This window comes from Pangasianodon hypophthalmus, chromosome 11, assembly GCF_027358585.1.
Source record: "Pangasianodon hypophthalmus isolate fPanHyp1 chromosome 11, fPanHyp1.pri, whole genome shotgun sequence".
Taxonomy (NCBI): Eukaryota; Metazoa; Chordata; class Actinopteri; order Siluriformes; family Pangasiidae; genus Pangasianodon; species Pangasianodon hypophthalmus.
In genome coordinates, this window is record NC_069720.1 from 21,430,547 (window position 1) to 21,456,596 (window position 26,050).

Genomic DNA, 26,050 nt, shown 5'->3' on the forward strand with positions numbered 1-26,050 from the left:
CCATTTTCTGAAGACACCCCCGTTGTAAGATATAAAACACAACTATGACTGATTCTTGATTTCTGATACAAAACTTTAAAACTCAGCAAAGGCAAAATAAACAGCAATAGCAAAATAACTGGAAATGCAACAGATGGAAGTTGATCACTGTTTTTATTGCCAAAACAAAGCATTACAGAGCTACAGAATGAGAGTTTCATGGTGATGCCATTCACAAAGATGGTGGCTGTTTTCAGTGGTTTCAACTTCAGTATCTTTATAATCATAATCTTTTTGGATTAAATGACACATTTCAACACTTCCTTGACTTCCTTGAGTCTGATACTTGAGTTCTAGTTTGATCTAATAAAATCTACACAAGCCCATTTTTGAAAGGTCTCATGCACATAGAACAAAGACTATACTGATTTATAAGCCACCTCTATGAAAATGGCAAACTAACAAGGTTAACTTTTTGTCAATACTCTTTTATTTTGGCCAATAAGTTAGTGATTCATGAACTACTTCTGTGGTCAATTTTTCAAATATTATCAAGCACTATTCCTTTTGCAGTATCAACATCTAAATCATCCACTGGCAGTAACAGCCTTTTGCTTACTTCTTGGTGGGCGTTGGGGACCTCATGAATCTGGGTGGAGTAGGGGACTTGGCACTCCTAGGTGGGGTGGGGGATTTGGGAGCTGGGGTAGGGGACTTTACGGATTGAGGTGGAGTTGGGGTTGGGGATTTAATAGACGGGGGTGGGGTAGGGGTTGGGCTCTTCACGGATGGTGCAGGAGTCTGGGGCTTTGAGGAGGGTGGTGCAGGGGACTTAGGTGCTATGGTGGGTTTTGCCATCTGTCCCAACTTGGGTTCAGGGATCTCCTCACCCTGTTTGTACACACTGACGGTGATCTCCACAAACTCACCGCCATACTTGTTCCGCACGTTGATGCTGTACTTGCCCGAATCATCCACCGTAACGGTTTTAATGGTGAGGCTTGCAAACTTGCCACTCTCGAAAGAGATCTGGTTGTGGTCGTCAGACACAACTTCCTGTTCGTTCTTGAACCAGGTGACCTCGGGCTTGGGCTCACCCCATACTGTACATGTCAAACTCAGGGTCTGAAAAGTTGAGAGGCCACAAAGATATATGGTGAGGGCTGCATGTGACATTTTTTATTTACTTCAAACTTTATTAGGAATGCAAATGATGAAATGCAAAGTGATATTATCCTTTAAGCCTGGGATTAGTTTTACTGAATAACGTACAGGCCAATTAAATATTACCTTATGCTCCATAATGGTGACAACGTCTGGCAGTCCACCCAGTACTCTGCCACGGTCTACAGAGAATAAGATAAGATATTTTGGCATATGCATTCAGCTACATACATTACTCACAGTGTCAAAACTGCTTTAATCATTATATTATTAAAAATGTGAAATATTATTTTTAATAAATTAAAAATATTGTGAGAAACAAACTGTACAATACAGTACAACTACTACATAATAATAGTTTTGTCACTCTGAGTTGTGCTCACTTTTCTCTGCAAATGCTGCGGCCCTGTAAAGAGAAACACAACTCATTAGCAAAAACAGGTAGGTAAATATTGATTAGACAAATAACAGTAAAAATGTATGTTATTGCTGCGTATGACTATTTCACTTACTTGAGTCTTTGGAATTCAGCATAGGCATCATTGTATGCTGTTTTGATAAGAAAAAAAGACATTGATAAACAATAAATCTTTTATGTAATAATAAGGCAAATGAACAAAATAATAGATAGCCAAATACCACAACAACATATTATACTGAGGAAATGAAAATCAAGACAATATAGGCATAAATAGTCACTTAAAGTAAGTAAATTCTAATGCGTGACTTGCCTTGTCCAGAGAGGTCAAAGGAACGGGTGTGGGCAGTTTTGCCATCGTGAATCTCAATGGTGTAATGGCCCTTCTCCCTATCAGTAGGCTCACAAATCTGCATCCAGGCCATTTCAGATGTGCCTCCGATCCTCATCTTCTCTGAAGAGGCGATTTTACTTTCCCTAAAACCCAAAACAAGGGTTTCCCTAAAACTCAACACTACAATCAGAAAATTCAGGCATCAACAGTGATAGCTCTTATTAATAACAGTTATTCACTTGCTCAATGCAATTTAATTTGGCCATTAAATCCTTTAAGAAAACATACACTGATTTCACTGCAGGCATGAACATGTACTGAGAATCCTAGTAAACTGACAGATTAACAGAAAAAGTGAGTACTTGTGGAACCAGCTGGTCTTCATTTCCTCTGTATAGTATTTCATATAGCACTGCAGTCTGATGCCCTCTGGTGTGCACTGCAACATCAGATCAGAGGCAGAAGAGCCTGCAACAACCATGAACCATATTTAGAAGACAGATCCAGGTATATACTTGAGTATATTCTAATTCTCCATACTCATGCTCATTCAGTGAGCAACTTGTGCATTGCATGTGGCCAGAAAGTGATCTGTGCAGCGGCATAGTGATACTGATAGCAATTTTCCTTTTTGTCACAAAACATCCTCAATGGCTTTGAAGTTATATTTACACAAAACTAATGTTGTCTAGCTCCACATATGGATTTGTAAAAACAAAAAACCAAAAATTCCCACACAATTACATGCATTACAATACCAGCTTAATGCAAGTAAATTAAAAGTAAATGAAATAAAATTAATTAAAAATTAATAGGATAAAGGCTTGGTTCTAAAATTCTTCCTTCAGGATTAGTACAGATGTGTGAGTAAAAGCTTTCGAATGCAGTCAGCGTACCAGCAATGTGGGCAATGGCATTGATGATATCCTCAAATACTACATGGAAAAAAAAGGTGATTAGATTATCCATTGAAATATGACAGAAAATGATAAGAAACTGAAAATGTCTAACATATGTAAAAGCATCACCTTGGCCAGAAATGTCATAAACAGAAGTATCCTTTCCACGATCATCACTCAGAACAGCTTTGTAAATGCCCTGGTCTTTTCTGGAAAACTGTGAAATGGATAAAAGTTATGTTCAATCTTTAGGCTAAAACATTAAAAAGGATGGATGGATGGATGGATAGATAGATAGATAGCATCCAGGAAAGAGTTGAGTTCGTTACCAAGGGAATAGGAAGAGCACAGGATCCAGTCATTGGATTGGGTGCGACATCAAGAGTGATTTCTTCATCTTCTTTAAACCAGGTAAACGTGGTGTCTTTCCTTACATTGGCCAACTATAACACAATCACAAAAAAGTCTTTGTGATGCGAGTCCTCTGGTTCAGCAAAGTATGCAAGACAGTGATGACTGTCATTGGATATATTTATGCCACCATGTACAGGCTTCAAATACTATTCATATAAAAACAGATCTTTTACAGCTATTATGTTTGTTTGCTATATTACGTAGGTACATACAGTGGTCCTCTGCTGAAAGTCAGATAAGATTTACCTTGCATACAAGCTTAACAGTGCAGTCATCATCCACATGGAAAGACAGGTACTCTGAGAAATGAGGACCTGAGTAAGAGAAGTAAAAAAGAGATTCATTGTCTATAGACCATATGCAAGGTGAAAATACGCTGCATCAAGTTCCACTCAACAGGAACGTTATCCACATCTATCCACTATTACGCTACTTTGTATTTCTTATGGTACATGGCAATAAACTGCATAGTGGATATATTTACTGTATGCATCATTTATAACCTTGTTTCCTGTGGTGTTCTTTTCTCTGAAATTCAGCCTCCTTCAGTGCAGCCTTGAAGACTGAAACCAAATAAATCACAGTCACTCACTTAAACTGACTAGACCAAGAATTCAATCGTAGCTGGACAATGTGATGTCTCACCATCTCCCACAAGCACCAGGGAGCTTTGGTTCTTGGCTTTTCCATCACTGATCTGAAGGGTATATGTGCCCTCATTGGCCCTGGTGAAGTGCTCAATTACCATCTGAATAACTCCAGTGGAAGCATTGTGGCTAATCTTTTGACCCTAATCTCACACAAACACACACAATAGCACTTAAAACATAAGACATTTGAGAAGGCACTTAACAGTATCCTTGAATATTGATCAAACACTTGATTATTACAATTTTATGTGGTGAATATTTGCTTTGTTCTTTTGAAGTAACACTCAGCTATAGAGAAAGACACACGTGAGGAGCTCATGCACCTCAGAGTGCTCTCTACCTCAGCACTAGTGATCTCCTTATCATTAACGATGAACCTGTAGGACGCAGCAGAGGACAGCTTCTTGGCTTGCAGCCAGAAACGCACATGACCCTTCTCAAGAACTTCGTAGTTCAGCTCTGTCTTCAGGGGAACAACTAAAATCCAGAAGAAAATGTTGATACAAGTGAAACAAACATTTGTGTGTACAAACTAGGTGCTCTAAGTGAAAAAACTAATACAACAGATCTTTGTACTAACTTGGATTTCTGATGTTGTAGCTGAGCTCAAGCATTTTTTGGAGTTCTAAAAAGGAGAGAATAAATCTGCTTTAGATGACATTTTAGAAATCTGAAATGGAAACAAAGTCCTCAGAAAAACATTAACTTGGACCTCTGTCACATACCCTCCTCCTTGAGGGTGTAACTAGAGGACACTCCGTCTGTATCAGTCACAGCCACAGAGTAGAGACCCAGATCTTCCTTGTCAGGGTTTACAAACGTCAGCCTGGAGCTGTAGGCAATACAGTTACACAGTTAATGCCAGTATTTTTTGAAGACCTGGATGTTTAATATAGCTATGATGCATTTCAGCATCCACAGTGTAGGGCAACACACATTCTTCCGACAGTTGAGGCAGTAACTCTCTTGGATTCACTGATTTCTTTGTAGGACTTTGACCAAATAAAGTTGGAGAGCTCAGATGTCTCACAAGCCTCAAAGGACAAGAAAACATCTCCAGTCTCCTCATCCACACCACATACAATCTCCTTTGTACCTTAGAAAAAGTTGTAGAAGACAATAATTATATTTCATTCACTGGCATGTATCTGAATTATGACACACTTCATCTTGATCTTTAGAAAAGCTAAAAATATAATGACTGAATTTGCTTTAAAACAATATAAAGACACAGTTACCTGGCAGAGCTTTAACACACACAGCCTCAGACACATCTGAGGCCTTTCCTTTACCCAAGGCATTCACTGCATACACTTTAAACACATATGAAGCTCCTGTCTCCAGACCAGTCACCTACATGACAAAATGTAACCACATAAATAGAAAGCTTCACTTTTTAGGAAATAGTAATGTCTATACCTCCCACCCCCACCCAAAAAAAAAAATCAAAATATGTTTCATGAACAGCTTCATATCCACCAAAATTTAGTTACAAATATAGAACTGTATTTAGAGTTGTTGAATAATACCAGGGGAACGTTTTTGCTAAAGTGGGCATGTATCTGCATTTTCAGATTTTTATTTTCAAATTACCTGTGTGAACTCGATTTTCAAATTACCTGTGTGAACTTCACCATCTGAGGTTGCCAGATTTTTCCTGATTAGTGCTTACCTATGCATGAATGTTTCACTTGTGCATAAAGCACTACCTTTAAACCTTGCCTTTAAGAACACAAATAACATACAAGGGAGAATAATGCAAGGTTTAAATAAGCATAATAATAGCCTAAATACGTATACTGGGAACATATTGAGGTTGATGAACCATGAGTCATGCTAATTTGTCATCTTTGCAAGTTTGTCTCAATCCAGCAAGCTGGAATCCACCCACGTTAACTGGCTGCCAGCCCATAAAACAGCACTTGGATACCGCACTATTATATATCAGATCCTAATAATAACAGAGAAGCAGGCCAACCAAAATAAGTCCAAATAAAAATGCTGACTCCCAAGAGCTATGATGACAATGCAGAAAATGTGAAGTTTAGGGATGGGTAGAAAACTGTGGCTGCTGAAGGGAGTTGCAGCAAAATTCTGAAAAATTCACACAATTATTTATTTCATAAGTATTTATTTTCATATAGTATTGTGCATATCTAAAATGCCCAAAACATGAATTTCAGGGTAAAATAACATTCTGAAGTCTGCAATCTATAAACTCCTTACTATGTGCACTTAACTCAACTCAGCATATGGCTCAGAATGCAGGCGTTGAGAAAGTCGTCCATTACCTTCAAGTAACAATGGTTCACAGCCTCAGCATTCACTGCGACAAAATCAAGGGATCCCTTCTTGGCCATTTCCAAAAAGTAACCTGTGATGAGACTGGCCCCAGTGTACACTGGAGCCTTCCACTGCACCAGGAGCGAATCATCCCGCACCTCCCAGAAACTGATGTCATATGCAGGGCCTGAAGGTGTGAATCAGTGTAAGGACACACTTAAAGAGGGAACTAACCTGTTCTAATAGGTACCGCATATTCTAAAGTAATAACATTTTTATGATAATGCTAACTTTACTTAAAGCCACGGTTAAAAAAGAAAGAAATTTTGTCAAAATGCACCCTTTTTCTTTTTCTGACTTGAAGCCATGGATGCATGTCTAGAATTTTTAGAGCAATCAGAAGCAACGTGGATGACATTCAGGGTGAGTCTTATTCAGGAATGACTTTTCCTTTTTTTTTTTTCTTTTGTGCCTTTGCTTGTTTCTATGAGCTTAAAGCAAGAAATGATGATTATAACATGCTGTAGCAGGTGGGGACATGTTTTAGAGTGGGGCTGCGCTGGGAAGGAGGTGTTTGGGGATGAGATGGAGGGGTAATGACTAACATGGCACACCCGAGCCCTGTTATCAAACGAGTTGTCTTTTTCTCTATTTTCCTCTCTCCCTGGGAACTGCCTTGAGCATGTGTGTGGCTATAAACAGAGCAAAGACAGAGCAGAGCAGAAGTGAGCTGGGAAGCTGTATCATTACTTGTTTTGAAAAATTATGTTTATGTTGCTGACTGACTTCCATGCCAAGGGCATGAGCAAATAAATAGCTCATGTGCACTCTTACTTCGGGTCTGCTGTGTTCTCTAAGCAGCGTACTGCTGAGGATGCTACACATGCTTTTCCTCATCACCGATGATAACTACAAATCTTCAAATCATTGTGTTGCTTTATTACTTTAGTACTTTACCATTACTGTACTATTATTACCAGTCTTAAATATATTACTGTCAATGCGGATACGTCTGTCCATATTCTGACTGGATAAGCCACAGATACTCACCAGGCTCAGGCATGGTCCAGGCCTCACAGGCAAATGGAACGCTGGGCTCAGATGGCAGACCGACACCAGCCATATTGCCAGCTTGTACCTTAAACTCATAGAAGATTCCAGCGGTCAGATTCTCCACCTGTGTATAGAGTCAACAAAAGTGTCTTCACAGAGATGCATCACACACAGTGTATTGGTGTATTGCAGACAGGTATTAGATATCGGTCCTATGCCATGCTTATTTTCTCATACTTCTCAAAAAAAAAAAAAAAAAAAAAGCTTTGATACCGACATCCGATACCATGGCTATACTTTGTCACATAAGCCTTGTGTATGTTGTTGCACTAATGAACAAGCAACAGGAAATGACAGCGATCTAGCCGTATTTCACGATTAATGATGGCAATCAAAGCAAAGCAGTGAAAATATCAAGAGGAGGAACTGCAGCATGTTCCTACAACGACCTGAGCGGGCAAGGTGCCATGAACTGCACACATACAACAGTATTTGAGCAAGTGTGGAGCGGTGAAGCGAGTGTGCAGAAAAACTGTCATATGTGAGAGCATATCAGTTCTGTGAGCACTGAGCTACCTTTAATCTACACTTTACTTGCGAGTCACGGCACCTTGCACTCATTTTTAATGACTACACTCGATGATGCTTTGGTCAGCCGCCCTTGCCCTCACCCAACTTACTTATGTTATCTGGAATAAATACGAACAAACAACATAATGAATAGAATCAACCGAATTTGTACAACTATGTAAGTTCCAAACTCTCCAGAATTGATCTCATAATATAAAACTATAATAGAGTATATACAGTATGATATAAGCCAATGCAAAACTTTGTCCTAGAGTAGCTCACATGAGCTGAACCGCCACAAAGGCATGAAGATAAAGTAACCATCTGAAATCTAAACTAACCATTTGTAAAGCTACAAAATTGTAACTGTGCTTAAATTGTGATTAAGGACTAAGAGGAATTGATTTGACTGGATATTAGCTAACCACACAATGAAAATGATCTTTGATTAAGCCTACATCTTCCACACAGTATGCATCAACCCTGTCTTATTTTTGTGCTTGCCTTAAGATCCCAAAAATATAGCTCTGAATGTGTGAATACAGTTTATATATGTAAGAACTCCTTACCTTATATACCCTGCTAGTGGCAGGTCTTGAGCTGACCTCCTTCCACAACACGGAGTCTGCTTCACGTTTGTCCAGGTAGTAGGACGTGATCCTGCTTCCACCTGTGTGTTTAGGGCGTTTCCAGGCCAGGGTCATGGAGGTTCCGTCACAGCTGAGCAGAGTGATGCCGTACGGGGCAGAGGGAACAGCTGAAAAGCACCGAAACCTAGTTAAGCAATGGGACGCACATCTGTTTCGTGACTGGACTGCTGGATCACAACCTGAACCAGAACTATGTGCTTAATTATACAGTTTTAATTCAATTATACAGTCTTATTTCTGTGCTTAGATAGCATTCATGGACCAAGCACTGATTTGATTCACATCCACATCTTAAACTGTGTGTGAATTATGCCAGTGGACAGACTGTAGATAAGAATTAAAAAGTAGGAAAGTGGGGTTATTAAAGGGTAAAGAAAAAAATGAACAAAGTAGTGGCAAGTGAGTTTAGTTGTGCTGTTGAGGAAAGCATATAAAACTCACATACCATAATCCACTCCTCTCTCTGTGTGAAACAACAGAAGAATTTATCTCTAATTCATCTCTTATCCCCATTAAAATAATTACAAACAATAGCATAGTTTGTGTTGAGAGTAGTACTCTATTTTTTTAAATTATATTTAAGCAGAAATCTGTGTCAATACATACATACAGTATATAAATATCAAACTGACACAAATAATCCAATATTCCACATGACAACATTTGCTTTACTTGTTAAGATAAAAGTAGAATATGATCCAAAGAAATCTAGCTACATTCGTACCGAGTGCAGCATCAATGAAGAGTGGAGCGGACTCCTGAGACTCTTCACTCAGACCATAGGCATTCACTGCCTGGACACGGAATATATACGTATCGCCAGGAGTCAGGCCATGGACCACAAACCTGTCCAGATACATATTTAAGCTTAGTTTACCCTTCATCTATTAAAGAAGCAAGACGTGTCAGAAAAAACAAATCTGTGTGTGTTTAAAAATATTACCTGGTGTGCTTGTAGGGCCTGTGATTGCAGGGGGTCCAGACCTTGGAGCCAATCACAGAGCAATCCACATAATAGCCCATGAGGTTTTTGCCCTGTTTGGGGGGATCCCACTGCACAAAGGCAGACGTTTTGGTGTTTCTAGAAGTGATGACCTGACCCGGAGCTGAGGGAACTCCTGCAAAAAAACAAATAAATGCAAAAAATGAGAAAAATACAAACAAAATTATGAACAAAAAACCCCAGAGCAAAGTAATGTTAAATAAACATTTGCTTTGATATTGGGATGTCTGGGAAGATGACTTGATCATTTGTGTTCTAATTTGTCCCATGTTACTTGACTTTCATTCTTTCCAAAGAAAACAGTGATATTAGACATACTGAAATGCAACGCAATATTATAAGGCAAATCTTTTCACAGGGTGACTGCAGAAGCCTTTAGAGGTGGCTGTGATATTGTGACTGAATATTTGTGTGATGTTCTCAAATTGTAAAAGACTGACATGCTTTGTGTTTGTGTGAAGCAGCATCATACAAGAGGACAATTTAAGCCAGTTTTAGACTGTGCGATTTTAGAGGTTTTTAAGAAGATTGCATGTGACACTGTACAAGATGATCCCAAAAAACCATCTTGTCCAAATTCTAACGATAAACATGTGATAAAATTACATCATCAATCAGCAGAACCAGAAATATGGTCGCATGAACAGAAACATTCTTCAGAGTGAGCTTTAGGTAATAAGCCTATTGTTTCTGTTCATTAGCATATTTTGCGTTTGCCACTTTAGTATTTGTAGCTGTCCCATGAGTTTTGCGCAATCCTATGCCATTCTCCTATGGGTAGCTTTTAGATGTGCGTATTAGCAGTGGTCACACTCTGAGATTTTAATAAAAAACTTCTGGCACTGACACAACTTTGTCGTCGGCTGTTGCAGTGGAGCTTAATCAGCTGCAGATGAGCATGTCACGTCTAAGCAAGTTCTAAGACTGCCAATCTCAACTCACGACCAAACTAACGATGTGTGATTTTCATCTGTGACATTACAATCAGCCCAAACATCATACAGTGTAAAACCGGCTTTAGCTGGGGGTGACATGGCTACATGGTTATAGTCATAATACAACTATAGTGAGCGTCGGTCCTCTTCACAACCAAACAAATATGTGGTGATTATATATTCGAAACGAAAACGTAGTGATTCATACATACCAATGTTTGGAATGCAGCCTGAAAAATATGTCATTAGACAAGTTTATCAAAGAAGCTTTTGAACTATCTTAAAGAAATGTCATCTGAAAGACTTGCAGTGGTTAGAATATCAAAGAAAATAGTTTAACCATGGCTGGGTTTTTCACCTGGATAATTTGTACATCACGGTCATGTTGCAAGAGTACAGGATAAACCCTCCAAATATTACAGCCTTCTCCCCCCTTAAATTTACTTTAATTTCAAAAGTTTATTATGTCTAGTCAGGACGGGGGTTTTTGATTAAGGAGAAGCAGCTTACCATAAGGATCTGCCTTCTGGATGAGAGCTGAGGGCTCTGATGGCTCGCTCAGGCCGTACTTGTTGACTGTGATAACACGGAAACGGTATGCGTTCTTGTCCTCCAGATCGTAAAGAGGGCAACGTGGGGAGCGGATTTGTACGCCCGTGTTGACTCTCTGCCACAAGTTACTGTCACCCACCGACTGAGGGACAAGTACAAAGTCAGCCAGGGCAAAGAGCAGGTCAGGAAAGAAAATGATTCCTGCAGGCTGTTTCGGTGGTTTATAAGGCTAAGAAACTAGTATGCTATTAATATGTAATAACTGCTGACTCATTTACACCAAAAATGAATATACATAGAACAGCTCTAAGTTCCTTGTGAAGCCAAATATTTGTTCATTTACTCAAAGCATAATACTAGGATCATATTATTTATTAATGAGTTGAAAGAAGTAGCCTATTGAGGCTCTTTGCGTTAGAACACTGCTTGGAGTCGCTGATTAGTGCTTTATGGGAATCAAGTTCAGCTAATTCATTTACATACCCCATTTATAACAGACGGAAAATCTAAATAGCCACACACATATACACACACACACCTTCTCAATGAGGTACCACACAGTTGCCCGTCCTCGGGGAATAGGCGGCTTCCAGCTCAGAACAATATATGTTTGATTTATTTCAGTAGCATGCACGTCTGTCGGGGGCTCCGGCAACGTAACATACACTAAATAAGAACAGATCAGGGACTGATTTGGAAATATAACTTCATACATTTTACTACATTTTTTTGCAATGATTCTTATTGGACAAGGTAAATATTTGGTTTAGATTACTACCCAATTGTATTGGGAAAAAAAACAGTTAAATGTATGTATAAAAGTGTGAAGTGAAGTAAAGAAGAGCTAGAGATTTTAGGCACTGTTGCATACATCACCTTATTTGTGTCATTTAAATGAATACAAAGGTATTCAAAATATCATAAATAGATTTTACTAATTAGGTAATTAAAGCAAAAGCCACCAAGCATTTACCTTGTCACAAACTGACATTTAAAAATCTAAAGTTCACCAAAGATATTAGCTAGATGATCGCACGCAATTTTAGGAAAGCATTTCATGTGAGGTTGAAATTTTCTGTGAGTTGACATACGACTTAAGGGGAATGTTAATCACAGTTAAATCTGAGGTTTAGTTTTTAAATTAATAATTAATTGTGAATCAGTGAATTGAAATAATTTAAGTTCTTACTGCAAAACCATCAGACCAGCCAAAACCTACTGATATATGAAAAAGAACTACTGTAACACAGTAGACTGATCAAGTCTATTAATCAAAGGCAATAAGATTAATAGAAAAAGGTTTGATAAAAAATAAAAAATAAAAAAACATAGTTTCTTCAAATGCTTCTTTGATAAACAGGATATTATCAGGTATAAATAACCTTATCTCTAGTGGTTCATATGGTGGTCATGGACTCAGTGAAATAGCACATGCAATTTTAACACCATATTGTATGTGAACTTGACAGTAAGAATGTATTTCATCATCATGGTGTCAAATTAATTACTTTACGTAAAGTGGGATTAATAAAAGAATATAGAATTTTTACCACTGATCTTCAGTGATTAAAGTCATAGTTACAATAGGTACTGACTGCTCTTTATCCTGTATGGATGAGATTTTCTATGTTAAGATGACTTATTCAAAACAACGTGATACAGTGGACTCAGTATGGATGGATGTGCATGCAGTTCAGTCAATGAAAAAGATTAAACGTTACAATATTAGTGTTTTTTATGGTATAAAAAATATTACATTAGTGTTCGTTTGAAATTAGTTAGTTGATTTCACTAGCATATCATAAGGTACCTCCTTGCAGCTCCTCCTGTCGAATTGCAATATCATACTTCCCCTCGATTTTAATCACTGTTGTGACAGTAAAGATAACTTGTAATATTTCCATAGTTTCATCTGTCCAGGAGTCTAATTTCTATATATTTGAATTTAATCACATAAACACAAATATAATACAGCTTATAGTGTGATAGTATTGTGCGACACGTAAATGTAAAATGCAATTGTGTGTTTTTAACCCATCGTCAAATGAGGATTTGTTGTATACCAACCAGTCGTACCTCTGTTAATCAGAGACAATTCTGTTGGAAACTGGAGTCATGGACTTTATGTCTGCAGGCCACACACTCCTTTGCTCCAGTCCTTCCCTAACACACTGATTTGATTGTGGGCAGATCAAAACCCTGCGAGTAAGTCATGCCCTACCTTCCACGTCACTTTCCACATCAGCAGCGGTCACTCCAGAGGACATCCTGGAGGGCAGGCTGATGCCTGCGCTGTTCACAGCCCGGACCCTGAAGTGATAGGAATCCCCCTCAGTGAGCCCATGCACAGGAAGCTTACACACTGCAACAGGGGTGCTGTTGCACTGGACCCAGTCCTTAGTTCCAGACTTGCGTCTAGTGAGGATGGAAGGAAATGCCATAAAAAAAAAATTTTTTTTTTTTTTTTTTTTTTTACAAATCATACTAATAGCAGTATCTTATAGTAACTTGCCATCAGAGAAAACACAATGTGCCTACCTGTCCACAAAGTAACCAGTGATGTGTGGCTCATTAGTGACGTTGGGAGGCTTCCAGGAGACGAGGACATAATCCTTATTGGCATCAGAGACTGTGACGTCCATTGGAGCTCCTGGGGCTCCAGCTACTGAAGGCTTAGCATCTGTACACAAATAGAAAAAAAAATATAGAAAAAATATTTTCTTCAAATGATCTTTGATAAGTAGGATATTATTAGGTATAAATAACCGTGTTTCTCACGGTTCATGTAGTGGTCATGGACTCAGTGAAGCAATGCATGAAATTTTACCAAAAATACATAAACATATAGTTAATGGGGATACAATAGAGCATACTGGAAATTAACAATGATGGTAGGCTAGCAATATACTAAATAAATGGTTGTGACTTTCCCAAGTTTCCCAGTTGCTGTTTATAAAGTTAGAAGTATTTCTAGACCTATAATAACCTTCTAATTTCAAAGACACTTTACAAAAAACTGTGTGCTTCTATATCACCATTCAGTGGATCTTTTATTTTCTTTGTTTCAAGCTTCTGTTTACATTTTTCTTGCCCAGAAATAGGCTAAAGCATTTCGAGCCAAGTTAAAGCATTAACAGCTCCTTTAAAAGGTTCTGATGACTAATTAACTCCCACCTCAAATCATGCTTGTGTAGCTGTATGATTTACTAAAATAATGACTGACTTCACATTATAACATGCTCCCTTCCCGTCTGAAATACGAGTGCTACTAGTGCTACCTAGAAATCAAATCAACAAAATGACTGTTTTACATATAATAAAGTAAAAACAATTACAAAATTTGTTCAAACGTTTTGCTTATCTTCTATATATACATTACATTCATTCGTCTATATACGCCATGAATGATAATGCTTAAAAAGTGCATGTCTGTAACAAACCCTTGACAAACAGGTAGGCGCTGTGCTCAGTCGTTCCAGTCTTGGTCCAGATGCGCAAAGTATAGAGACCCTCATCATCCTTGTTCAGGTGAGGAAGAGTCAGCTTGGCAGTCCCACCACCAACATACATCTCAGCCCATCTAGATGGTGTCAGTAGAGTATCTAGATGTGCACAGACACACCCAGCTAGGTGAGGCAGACCGTCACTATAGATTTGAGGGTATTTATCTTTAAAAAAAAACACACACAGATTTGATTAAGTTAAACATGAATCAGCACAAAGAGCCAGCCACTTACCATCTCTATACCACATAACCTCTGGTGGCAGATTAGGAAGGTCAGGCACCACCACCATGTTTGCCACCAGAGTCAATGACTCGCTCTCTGTGCCAAATGTCACTCCAAAACTATCGAGCAGGGTCACTTCTAGCTTGCTACGCTGGATATCAGAAGGCAAGGGTGCTACAGGGGATTAAACATAAAATACAAAGTTAGATTCCAGCTTTACCATGTGCAGTGCTGGGCAAACAACTTGAACACAGTTGGTCTGCAAAACTGTAGCCACCAGAGATGTCACTGATAAAAGATGTCACTGTAAAAATCTTTAGTCATAAGCATTAGTTAATAATCATGTCCTTAGCTATAGGCATGTTATTGTGCATAAGTAAAACACTGCTTTTTTATTTCTGGGAAAAGCATTGCAGTACACATTGTACAGGGTACAGCCTTACTCCTGTTTACTGCCACAAACTATATGCACCATGTGTACCAAAGTTCATTTGCTAGCTATTGGGTACATATTGGGTGGCTTATAAAAAGTAAATGCTATTATGCCAACATGCTTGTTGCACCGCTGCATTTACCGCACATGTTAATTTTGTCATATATATTACACGGAAAGTTTTTATAACTTAACATTATGTTGAAGGATCATTTTTTAAAGCAAGTGCATTTCCCATATGTACAAAAAACAACACACATCCGGGGCTTGTTGTGGAGACTTTTTAAAAAAATATTTTAACTGGGTAACTGTGTAGAGTTTGGCATGTTCATTACGGCAACAATGTACACTAGGCTTACCTCACACTGTATAACGTGATATCAAATGTTGGTATTGGAGCATTTTTTTTTAAGTACAAGAAATGAGCACAGTATCGGACCGATACCTAAAACCAGTACCAGTATCGATGCATTTCTATCAAGACCTGATTTAAATAAGTTGGGGATAAATATAGATGACAAGCCATGAGATGTTTACTAGGCTTGGTGTCTGTTAGAGTAAAACCTAGCATCAGCTGTAAACAAAGCATATTTTCCATGATTTATCTAGACCTTATGATGGGACACAAGATGACAGAGGATGTTATTTGTAGCTAATGATCTCAAGAAGGCTCTTCCAATCTGGGTGTTAGCCAGAGCCTCTCACCTTGGCCTGGTAGATAAGAGCTCTCTGCAGCCCCAGATGGTCCTGCATGAAATAATAACAAATCAGTTGGCAAAAGAAATGCAGACACAAGAAAAGTGACACAAGGACAAGAGGTTAAAAAGGGCAAAGGGGAGAAAATCTTACTTCTCACACAGACTGTGGCCTTAGAGATGGCCTTTCCCTGGGAGTTGGTAGCTACAGCGCTGTACACAGCAGAATCGGCTGTTGTGCATCTAAAAGGAAAATGTTGAATGCCAATTAAATGAGGCAACAATTTATAAACAAATGTCTAACATAGGATATATCGACCAATATTGAATGAAAGACTCAGGCTTTCATTGTCAGTCAATAAATGTCACACATTTAGTAAGATACTTAAGTAGGGGTGTAATGATACACTCTGGTCATGATTTGATTTGATTCACGCTCCTGGCTTTACGATTTGAATTCAATTCAAATTCTCAGAATATTTTGAGCAAAATTTAAATGAAGAAAAATTATGACTGAAAAGACTCCTTTTTTATTTCTGAATCATAATCAAAAATTGCTACAAAAAGAGCTTTAATACTGTAAACAAAATGTACTACAGGTTCACAATATCTTAAAAATAAATAAATCAATTTATAAATTCTCCCAAAGATTTAGATTGAACAAACAAAGCATCTGAGCTGGGGACTACTGACTGAACCATAATGAGCTCTGCAGCACAAACAGAGCTCCAACGTCGGCTAAAACGCCCCATTTCTACTACTGAAGAGCTCTTTTTAACCATCCTGGCTGTGTAACCGTATAACGATTAATGCGTGTTGGTCACTGCAATCTGGAGCTATTCAGGTTTTGGACTTCACAAGTGCAGATGGTCTCGAAGGCTCGCGCTGTATAGCGCTATTAAAACTAGACATTGTCACAAAGCAGCTTCACAGAAATCCAGATGTAGATTTATATTTAGAGTCATAAGGAAACCCATCTCCTTTTTGGGTGACCCCGGACAGTGAGATTATAAATCATTACTCTTCCAAAAATGTCAAGGTTAGATTATCCACTGAAAACAGGGAAAAACTTAGCCACAAACTGTTTTTGGGAAATGCAATCACTGGGACCATCCACAGCAATAAAACACAGTGTAAAGTCTATAACATTCTCTAAAATGCCAAACTGTCTATTTATTTTGTTCTACAGGCAGCCGATAATACACAGCACCTCTGTTGAACAACCTTGCAAAGAACAAAATCAAATAGTTGGAAATTCTTTCCATTATCCATATGTCTTTTAATTAATCTCCTACAGTGTTCATGTACTGTTGCCTAGGTGCAAGGGTACAACACGGTACAGAACATGATCTCCCACAGCTAGAGCACACTGGACTAGGAGAGAGATCTCAAAAATGCAGTGCTAGTCTTGAAGGAGAGGCCAGGGTGTGAGAATAGAAAGAAGAAATGTGACCTTCAGTCTGTGCTGCCTATTTTAAAGTCTCTCAGCTGCCACGGCACCAAAAACGAACAGTTTCCTTGATCACCAGGCAAATCTTTCTCCATTTTCAAATCACTTCTGTTGTTTTGAAAAGACTGAGACAAATAGCTCTTTAGAAAAATAGCTTTTTAAAACTGAAAGAGCATTGGTTTGACTGGTGACACGGGCAGAGAGAGTCTCACTACTGTAACTTTGGAGTGGAGGGGACTCAGATGTCAGGCATTCCGGCATTAAATGACACACGGCTCAGCAGTAAGGAACGAACAGCTGAGGTGTCTTGTAGATGAGGGAAGGTCCTATCTGAGACCAAATAGGAAACTTTCGCTGTGACAGGGAGGCCATTCACTCTCTCCGGGTAAAGCAGAGTGAGAGTGCTATGCAAAGAGTTTTGATAGCTTTTAATGAAGGTCCAGTCTTTTCTTGGGTTCAATTCTTCATATGTGATTGCCAAATTTTTTGTAATTGCCTTTTGATTAGTCAGGCTTTTGGAGTTTCTGAAGCTCTTGAATGGTTTTTAAATAGAAACCTATTTCTAAACATTTTTACTAATTTTAAGCTTTAAATTTTCTTATTCTACTGGCAGATAGTTAGGGTTCTTTCGAGAAATAAATGCTTAAAATTAGCAAAATTAACTGCCAATAGAAGAAGTCAATTTTAAGCTTGAAATCAGTACACACACACACACACACACATATATATATATATATATATATATTTGGTTTATGTAATCCTATAACAGGAAATGCTAGACACATTTGACTATATCTAAGATATTTTTATTTGATAAGACAAGATAAGACAAGATGATTGTTGGGATAAGTTCATACCTGCTAATAATCAGACTGTGAACTCCATATTTCTTTTCGATTCTGTATTTTCCAGGAGCACTCAGACGGTCAATGGGAACATTATTCTTATACCTGCAAATGTACAAGACAGTCTGAGTGAGGACCACATGGATGGTACATGCTAATTTTAAAATAGTGCATAACTTTTTTGTTAGAGAATTATTGACATTGGATAACTAGAATTGTGTTCCTCAAGGGTTAACTATCTAAAGGGGTTCTAATGGAAGCATTTTCTGAAACTCAGTAGTAGGTTTCTACATTGAATCTTTAAAAGTTTCTGAAGAAAGACATCTAGAAAGACACTAGGTGGCTTTTTGTTATTACTAATAATCTAAAACCCGGTTGAAATAAAAAAAAACAAAAACGTGTTGCCTGTTCAAGAAACCGTACTTAATAATAAAGTACAAACCATTGGACAATGGGGGTGGGGGTGCCAGAGACAGTGCAGAAGAGCTTGACTGGAGTCTTCTCCCACACGGTATGAGATCTCAGACCCAGCAGGAAGTCTGGGACTTTAGGAATCTCAATGGGAAGCTCTTTCCTGATGTATTTCATTGCTCTCATCTGTGATAGAAGGATGAACAGCCTATAAAAATGACTGCCATTGATATAAGAAAAGCCTGGATGGACATTTCCCATTAAAATGTTGTTTTTAAGAGACACAGAACTGCTACTCTGGTAAAGACAAGACACTTAATTCTATGGCCAGTACATCCTGAAAATTCTGATCACTGCAATATGTGCATTCTTTAGCAATATAATATAATATAATAAACCTTAAATTCTGACAGAAAGGTACTCACTTCATTTGTGATCTCAATATTCACCACTTGCTCATGAGTGGCCACCCTCATACTGTGCAGCTCTTCCTGCAGGGTAGTCAGATTTCTCTCAAGATGAGAGGACACACGCTGATATTCCTCCATTCCTTCAGGTTCCCTATAACACAAATACACACACTTTGAAATATATGCACAGCTGGTAAGCTGGTATAAACAGTAGATGCTGGATTCACAGATCGTACATTTTACTGTCATTTTATCCATATACACAAATGCAGAGGAACAAATGATTGTTTCTACAAGAATTTGATCTATCATATAACAATACAGGAGCACATAAAGTGTAAAAGTGTAACAGTGCAAAGAGACACAGAGGGCAAGGGCAATAAGTGATATACTGAGGTACAATACAATAAATCCACAGGACAGTACAGGAAAATACATCCACTGGACAATGCCCTACATAATATGAATCAGCAATACAGGACAACAAAAGTATTGGGTGAATGAACTAGTTGGGACTAGGTGCAAGAGCTGAACACAAATTATATATTCAGTATTTATATATTCAGTATTTACAGTGAACACATACTACAGTATATACAACACTTGGATACATTTGTGTAAGTGTTGAAAAATGTACAACCACACGGAGAGAAAATTCATTCATATAGAGAATAAGTTACAGTGCAGTCAGGATATCATTTATACCTACAGTTAATGTGGGTACTGGTTCAGGTTCAGGTGTTTTATGACACTCTTAGCTTCTTAAAATAGCCTCCTGAATAGTAATGGCAACATCTGCCGACAGTCTCACCTCTCTCTGAAGGCTGGCACCGTATAGGCTGGTTCCGCCATAACCTCAGTGGCCTCGACCTGCTCCTTCTTCGTTGACTTAGTGCTTGATTTCCTGTCCAAATACCAATGAACAGAATCAGTAGAAAATTCGCATTTTATAGCGCAATGTAATAACAGCTATAAGCAGGTCTTTAAAGCAGCTTTTTATTATGATTGCCATTGTGCCGTTATGTGCTTATGAAGCAAAGTTTGTTTTGTTTTGGTAATAGACAGTAATGTATTCCTGAACAGGTGTTGGGATTACAAACCCAACAAGACACTAGGCCTTCTGTCTTGGAATATGAAGTCTATAATGTCTCTCCTTGACACAAAAAAAATGACCAGTTAACCTATATATCCAAACCCCAAATTCAATCCTTTTTAGTCTGAGGATTTAGATTTACAAAAGGAAATTTGGTTTCCTAAAATGGTAATACTTTTGAATGCACATATACTCTATATGGCTGAATGTGTGTGGACACTGAGCATCACACCCATATGTGCCTATTTCAAACATGGAGTTGGTCCCCCCTTTGCTGCCACTCTTCTGGGAAGGCTTTCCCCTAGATTTTGGAGCCTGATTGTGGGATTTGTGCTCATTCAGCCACAAGAGCATTAGTGAGATCAGGCACTGATGTTGGTGAGGAGGTCTGGGGTTCAGTCAGTGTTCCAGTTCATCCCAAAGGTGTTCAGTGGGGTTGAGGTCAGGGCTCTGTGCAGGACACTCGAGTTCTTCCACTCCAACCTTCACACACCATGTCTTCATGGAGTTCACTTTGTGCACAGGGACATTGTCATGATGACACAGGTTTGAGCTTTTCAGTTTTAGGGAAATGCTATTTTAATGCTACAGCATACAAAGACATTATAGACAAATGAGTGCTTCCAACATTGGTACAACACTTTGGGGAAGAACCACATATGGGTGTGATGGTCTGCTGTCCTCAAACTTTTGGACATATAGTGTACATTGAGCCATAATTAATAATTATATAATATTGTTTACAATTTATATTTTCATTTATATTAAGAAATCACAAATTCGTTCTATTCTGATATATTTTAATATTCTGTTCTTCTGTTATTCTCTTCCTGGGAAGTGATGTACATGCATTTTGCAAGGCCAGCCCATTGACTTAGGCATAAAGTTGGTCAAGACAGATCTGAAACTTTTAGGAAACACCTTAGGAGCAGTAAGTGCTGTAATTAATTATTATTCTTTTCACTAATTTTAAGGAGTTTAGAGACTTTTCAAGAGCATAGAGCATTATACTGTATATTCCACAGCATCTTTCTTTCATCAAGAACCAGGAACTCTAGGGTCATTTGCCAAGTCAGTAGGCTTCTTAAAAGAGTGCGAAGGGAAGCAGCATTAGTTAAAGCCACTGCTGTAAGCCTACTAAGCCATCTAGGTGCAAGTGTGCACAATCGCACACTCAGCAGCGGTCAGTCCAATCCAGATGATTTCCCATACCTCGATGAGATCTGCTGGACAACATGCTTTGAGCTGGAATACTGATGTCCAACCTGTGTCTGTGTTTTCTGATAAAACGGCATGGCCCTCGTAGGCATGTCAGGAAAACTTCAAACAAAGACCCAACATTCACACCATAGGCTACTGAACATTACCTCAATACATTTTGTTAAAGGTGTACAGTTAAGATATACTAACAGTACACGGTTCAGGCATGACACATGCACACAACCTACTACAAATTGTTATACTTGTTACAAGTTACAGAAATTGTTCTATTTCAAAAACATTATTCAAACTATTCCAACTCAAATTTATAATAATGTTAATGGTGTAATGGAATGGCAATATGACCATACAGCAAAAATATTATATCACGATACTTGAAGACATTTTCACAAGGCAAAATATATATGATGATATTTTGCTAAAACTGTCCTAGCAAAACAGCAGGGCCATGTTTAAAAGGAACAAACAAAACACTATAACATCAACTATAATTTTATTTAATGGCTCCAAAATAATGTTTGTAACATGAAACAGAAAGGACAAAAATACATTTTATAAAAATACATCTAGGAAAATAGCATTTCCCTAAAAATACATTTTATAAAAATACATCCACTCAACTACAAGTCACAGTGATTATCAATCAGTCCGTGCTGTAAAAGTACTAGCGATACGGGAAATACTCATCATGATATAGATATGACATTGTTCTATTGCCCATCCTTAGTACAGCCCAATATCACAGTTTCCAGTATATCATGATATTAAATTATGTTGTTCATGTATTTTCTTAGATCAGAGCAGCCTTCTGTAGTTTATCGAAACTATGTAAAAAATGTTTTTATGGGAAGAGTCACACTTGGAAATAGTGCGTAGCCTCACTAGCCATAACACTAACAGTCCAATATAAACATTTGTACCACAACACCATTGATTTATCGATTCTGATTGGTCAGAAGGTGTTTTTTTTTTTTTTTAACATTGGCTCTGACAATAATGTTGGCTGCAAGGCATGATAGCTAATTCACAGACACGTACGCCAGACACTTAACATAAACTCACTAAAAAATGTCTGTAATTGTTTATATGGTGAAGCTTTCTGTGAGGAGACTTTTATTTAGCATTTTTGGAGCATTTTGTAGTCTTCAGCAGTTTGTAGCAGTACCACTCAGTAACATGTGTTTTTTTTTTTTTTACTAAGCTCAAGAGAGCGAAAACAATGGGTGGATTTTTAGAGCTGCTATAACATAAGTAATAACAGGAACTAACTTGTTTCATGGATGTTCCACAAAATTAAATGTAACTATAAACAGATAAAAAGTATGCCATGTTGTTCTTTTTGATATTATATGAAATTACACAACAGTTAGCTCTAGTCCACTAATCTGATTGGTCGAGCGGAGTTCTAAGAGTGCCTATATTTCCTATAACCACACTGGGATGTTTCACTCGGCTCGTCTGTGTTCACCACGTAAAATTCCAAGCCCTAGTTTGAAACCGTTACTACAGTAGAGTTAGCAACATCATCAGCGAACACAGCAAACAATACTTTTCAGAAATATAACTTTTGACTTAAAATATGAATGCTTGTCAGATGAAGATGAAAAGGAAGAAGGGAAGCCAATTTCCCCAAAAGCACCTTTAACAGGAATGTACAAATCAGTGTGAGCTAGTTAGCTAGTTCATGTGCTGTAAAGTGAGTGTAGCTTATTCGGGATCTATTTCCACTAGCGGAGCAAAAATAAACAAAAAATTTGTCCATATTTTGTCCGAAATGTTACTTACTTGATATTAAATTTGTGTTTATAGAACTGTTGAATAAAACAGAACTGCTCTATAAACAGGCCCCGCGGGCTCGTGCCTGTGGCGAACCACACTCTTACACGTGCGATATTGCTTAAGTAATTAATTTCAGAGTGGTTACAGTCCTTTGCTTTAAGCTCCATTGTGTTTTATTCCTTATTTTAGACTTCCTTATCAGTATATTGTCACACCTCTACAGTAATCTACACACTAAAGAAAGAGCAGAGAAAAAGAAAACCACCCTGAGCATTAATAAGGTGATTTCCAACACTTTTGCTTTGGTCATGATTGCATTTTGCATCACGCTATTAAACACAACAACCGTCTCAGCAGTCTGAAAACAACACCTCTGTACAAAGTGCTAACTTTCTGATCTCAGAATCAGCGCTGAAAAAAAAAAAAGTCATATGATATAAGCAAAGGTTTAGTCTATGCTTACAAAGTTAAAGAACTTAAGAACAAAGTTTCTCTCTCTCTCTCTGTCTCTCACTCTCTCTCTCTCTCTCTCTATATATATATATATATATATGCACAATTTTCTCCTTATCTGAGATGTAGTCAAACAACCAACCAAGTACTTGGTTTTTGAAGTTTGCTCCACACACCTGACTGGCTCAAAAAAACATCATATGGTGTAGTATTAAAAAATATTAAAAATATTCAATTTTTTAATTTTTAATATTAAATCTAAATAAACATTAACATTATGAATTTGGTTGTGCTGTACCTCTTACCTACTTCAGATGCTGTCACAAAGTTAAACAAAACTATCTGACTTGGCTGCAAATATTGTTTGTAGCTAAACAAGTTATATTTATCTGTTTTATAGATAACTGTGTGTGTGTGTCGTATACAGTGCCAGAGACCACTTCAGTAAGACTGGCATACTGAGAGGTGTATGTGTGTGTGTTTGTGTGTGTGTTTCACATACAGTGCCAGAGACCACTTCAGTAAGACTGGCATACTGAGGTGTGTGTGTGTGTGTGTGTGTGTATTATACAGTGCCAGAGGCCACTTCAGTAAGACTGGCATACTGAGGTGTGTGTGTGTGTGTGTGTGTGTATTATACAGTGCCAGAGGCCACTTCAGTAAGACTGGCATACTGAGGTGTGTGTGTGTGTGTGTGTGTGTGTGTGTGTGTAAGTTAGGTATACAGCTTGCACTGTGCTAAACTGATAGCTGTACAGTTTCCTCAGTTACTTTGCAGCTTTATTGTAAAGCTAAACAAGCAAACTTTTCTTTCCTGACTGATTATATTTGGTGTAAGTGGGAAAACAGTGTTTACTTTTGGTCAAAAATATTCCTTTAATAGGAAAATACTAAGTAATAGGTTGTAAGCTAACTTCATGGAAAAGTAAACATTTTAAACAAGGATGTTAAAGCTTGTAACTAACAACTAGACATTTAGTGACCATAAACATTACAGACTGATATTAGAGATAAAACATTATTAATTCTACTATTTTAACCGTGAAACCTGACTGAAACAGATGTCAGAACAGGTGTGAGAGGTTTATGAAGTATTTAGAGTGACAGAATCAGAAGAAGAAAGAAGGAAAAAGGTCGACTCACCCCTGGAGAAGTGGACGGTCAGGAAGTGAGCGTCAGGTCGGCCTGAGAGCTCTGGCAGAGTCTTGCTGACCCTAACAAAAATAATGTCCCTCTCTCAGACGAAGAGAGCCTTGCTTCTCTCTTCTCTCTTCCACCCCATGTATGGTGACACTTCAGACTATATATAGCGTTTACCTCCATTTTCAAAACTCATTTCGCCCTCTGAGTAGCCGTTAGCAAAAGGATGAGAGGGATGTGTGCGAACGGGATAACACTGGAAGATGGCTGATGTTCACTTAGGGGTTTATATTAGCCTGAGAGAGAGAGAGAGTGAGAGAGAGAGAGAGAGAGAGAGACTGGTGGACACACAGGTATACAGGTTGGAAAAGAATTTGCGAATGAGAAAACGAAATTGTAAGCTGTTATACTGAAAATATTTCCACCTTTTCGACCAAAATAGCTTAGTTTTTGTTGACTTATTGATATCAGGCTGACATGACGGTTAGTAGCTATAGGCTACATTCTAACAGCATCTAGCAAACAGAATGTAGCTTACACATAATTGCTTGTATAAACCTTTTTGTTTAATTTCTGCCTTTTTTTTTTTTTTTTTTTTTTTAACTACGTCTTGCCATGGCTGGAGTCCTTTTTAGGGTCCTTTTCATGCACCCTCCCTCCTGCACCAGTTGCCAATTACTATTTTTAACCCAAGACTGAAGTTTCAGAACCGGTGCCTGGTATCCTCACCACTTATTGGTGATGTTCAGCTGGCGAACGATTCGGCTCTTTGAACCGACTCTTTTAATTGACTCGTACAAAGAGTTGACCCTCTTTGTGTAACTCTTCCAGTGTAATTTAATCGCAATGCTCAAATAGAAACCTCTCAGCATCTGAGCTGTTTGTTAGTGTGAATAACCAGGGAGTTGCAGTGCGAGGGGAGGCGATCAGTTATGAGGATACATGGAAATGAATCTTCTTAATGAATCACAGATACATCAGGTACAATAGCATGAAATGATGCTGACTGTATTAGTCAATTCACATTTGTAGTGCCTTTGCAGTTATTTATATAATGTAAAGTAAGGCAAGAGTTTAGGAAAGAGTTTCAGCTCATTGTTAGGTAAGGAAGAACTATCAATGATCAATAAGAGTCGATTCTTCTTTGCAAGCTGAACCGAATCATCTGATTCACTGGAAAGGTCTGGTATACCCATCACTAGCAGTTACAGAGTAAAACTAATCACAGTGAAATTCATTAAACTTAATTTGTGAAACTTGTTCAGTTCGAGATATTTGTCTTATTCAGTTATTTTATTAAATTCTATATGCACACAAGCAATTTCATCATGTAAAGTGCATGATGAAATTGCTTGTGTGCATATAGAATTTAATTAAAATGAAAATATCCCAGTGTTGCTTCTTTAGTTTGGCAGTAAATCTGTGTTGCATTAGCATCACAGATTTACTGCCAAACTAAAGAAGCAACACTGGGATATTTTCATTTTA

General features: G+C 38.0%; 1 protein-coding gene across 4 annotated transcripts; it reads right to left on the bottom strand.

The window, feature by feature from the left end:
* Positions 1-134: 134 nt before the first annotated feature.
* myom2a (myomesin 2a) lies at positions 135-24,724 on the bottom strand. 4 transcript variants are annotated; one of them, XM_053238336.1, is made up of 38 exons: positions 24,566-24,724; positions 21,182-21,289; positions 19,688-19,780; positions 18,892-19,027; positions 18,498-18,652; positions 18,068-18,160; positions 15,915-16,003; positions 15,771-15,812; positions 14,642-14,806; positions 14,345-14,506; positions 13,443-13,584; positions 13,126-13,319; positions 12,715-12,771; positions 11,443-11,570; positions 10,863-11,046; positions 10,565-10,582; positions 9,358-9,532; positions 9,139-9,260; positions 8,334-8,521; positions 7,192-7,318; positions 6,150-6,328; positions 5,097-5,211; positions 4,795-4,954; positions 4,584-4,690; positions 4,439-4,483; positions 4,199-4,335; positions 3,854-3,998; positions 3,712-3,771; positions 3,455-3,522; positions 3,124-3,237; positions 2,924-3,011; positions 2,792-2,830; positions 2,258-2,363; positions 1,875-2,038; positions 1,656-1,692; positions 1,527-1,549; positions 1,270-1,325; positions 135-1,104 (listed from the first exon to the last, which is right to left on the bottom strand). In XM_053238336.1, exons 2-38 carry the CDS (start codon positions 21,277-21,279, stop codon positions 595-597), a joined length of 4,521 nt encoding a protein of 1,506 aa, XP_053094311.1. In that variant the 5' UTR covers positions 21,280-21,289; positions 24,566-24,724; the 3' UTR covers positions 135-594. The 4 variants fall into 4 exon arrangements, with proteins under 4 accessions (XP_053094311.1, XP_053094312.1, XP_053094313.1 ...); XM_053238337.1 differs by lacking the exon at positions 10,565-10,582; XM_053238338.1 differs by lacking the exon at positions 21,182-21,289 and having other exon boundaries at positions 24,566-24,722.
* Between the last annotated feature and the right edge of the window lie 1,326 nt (positions 24,725-26,050).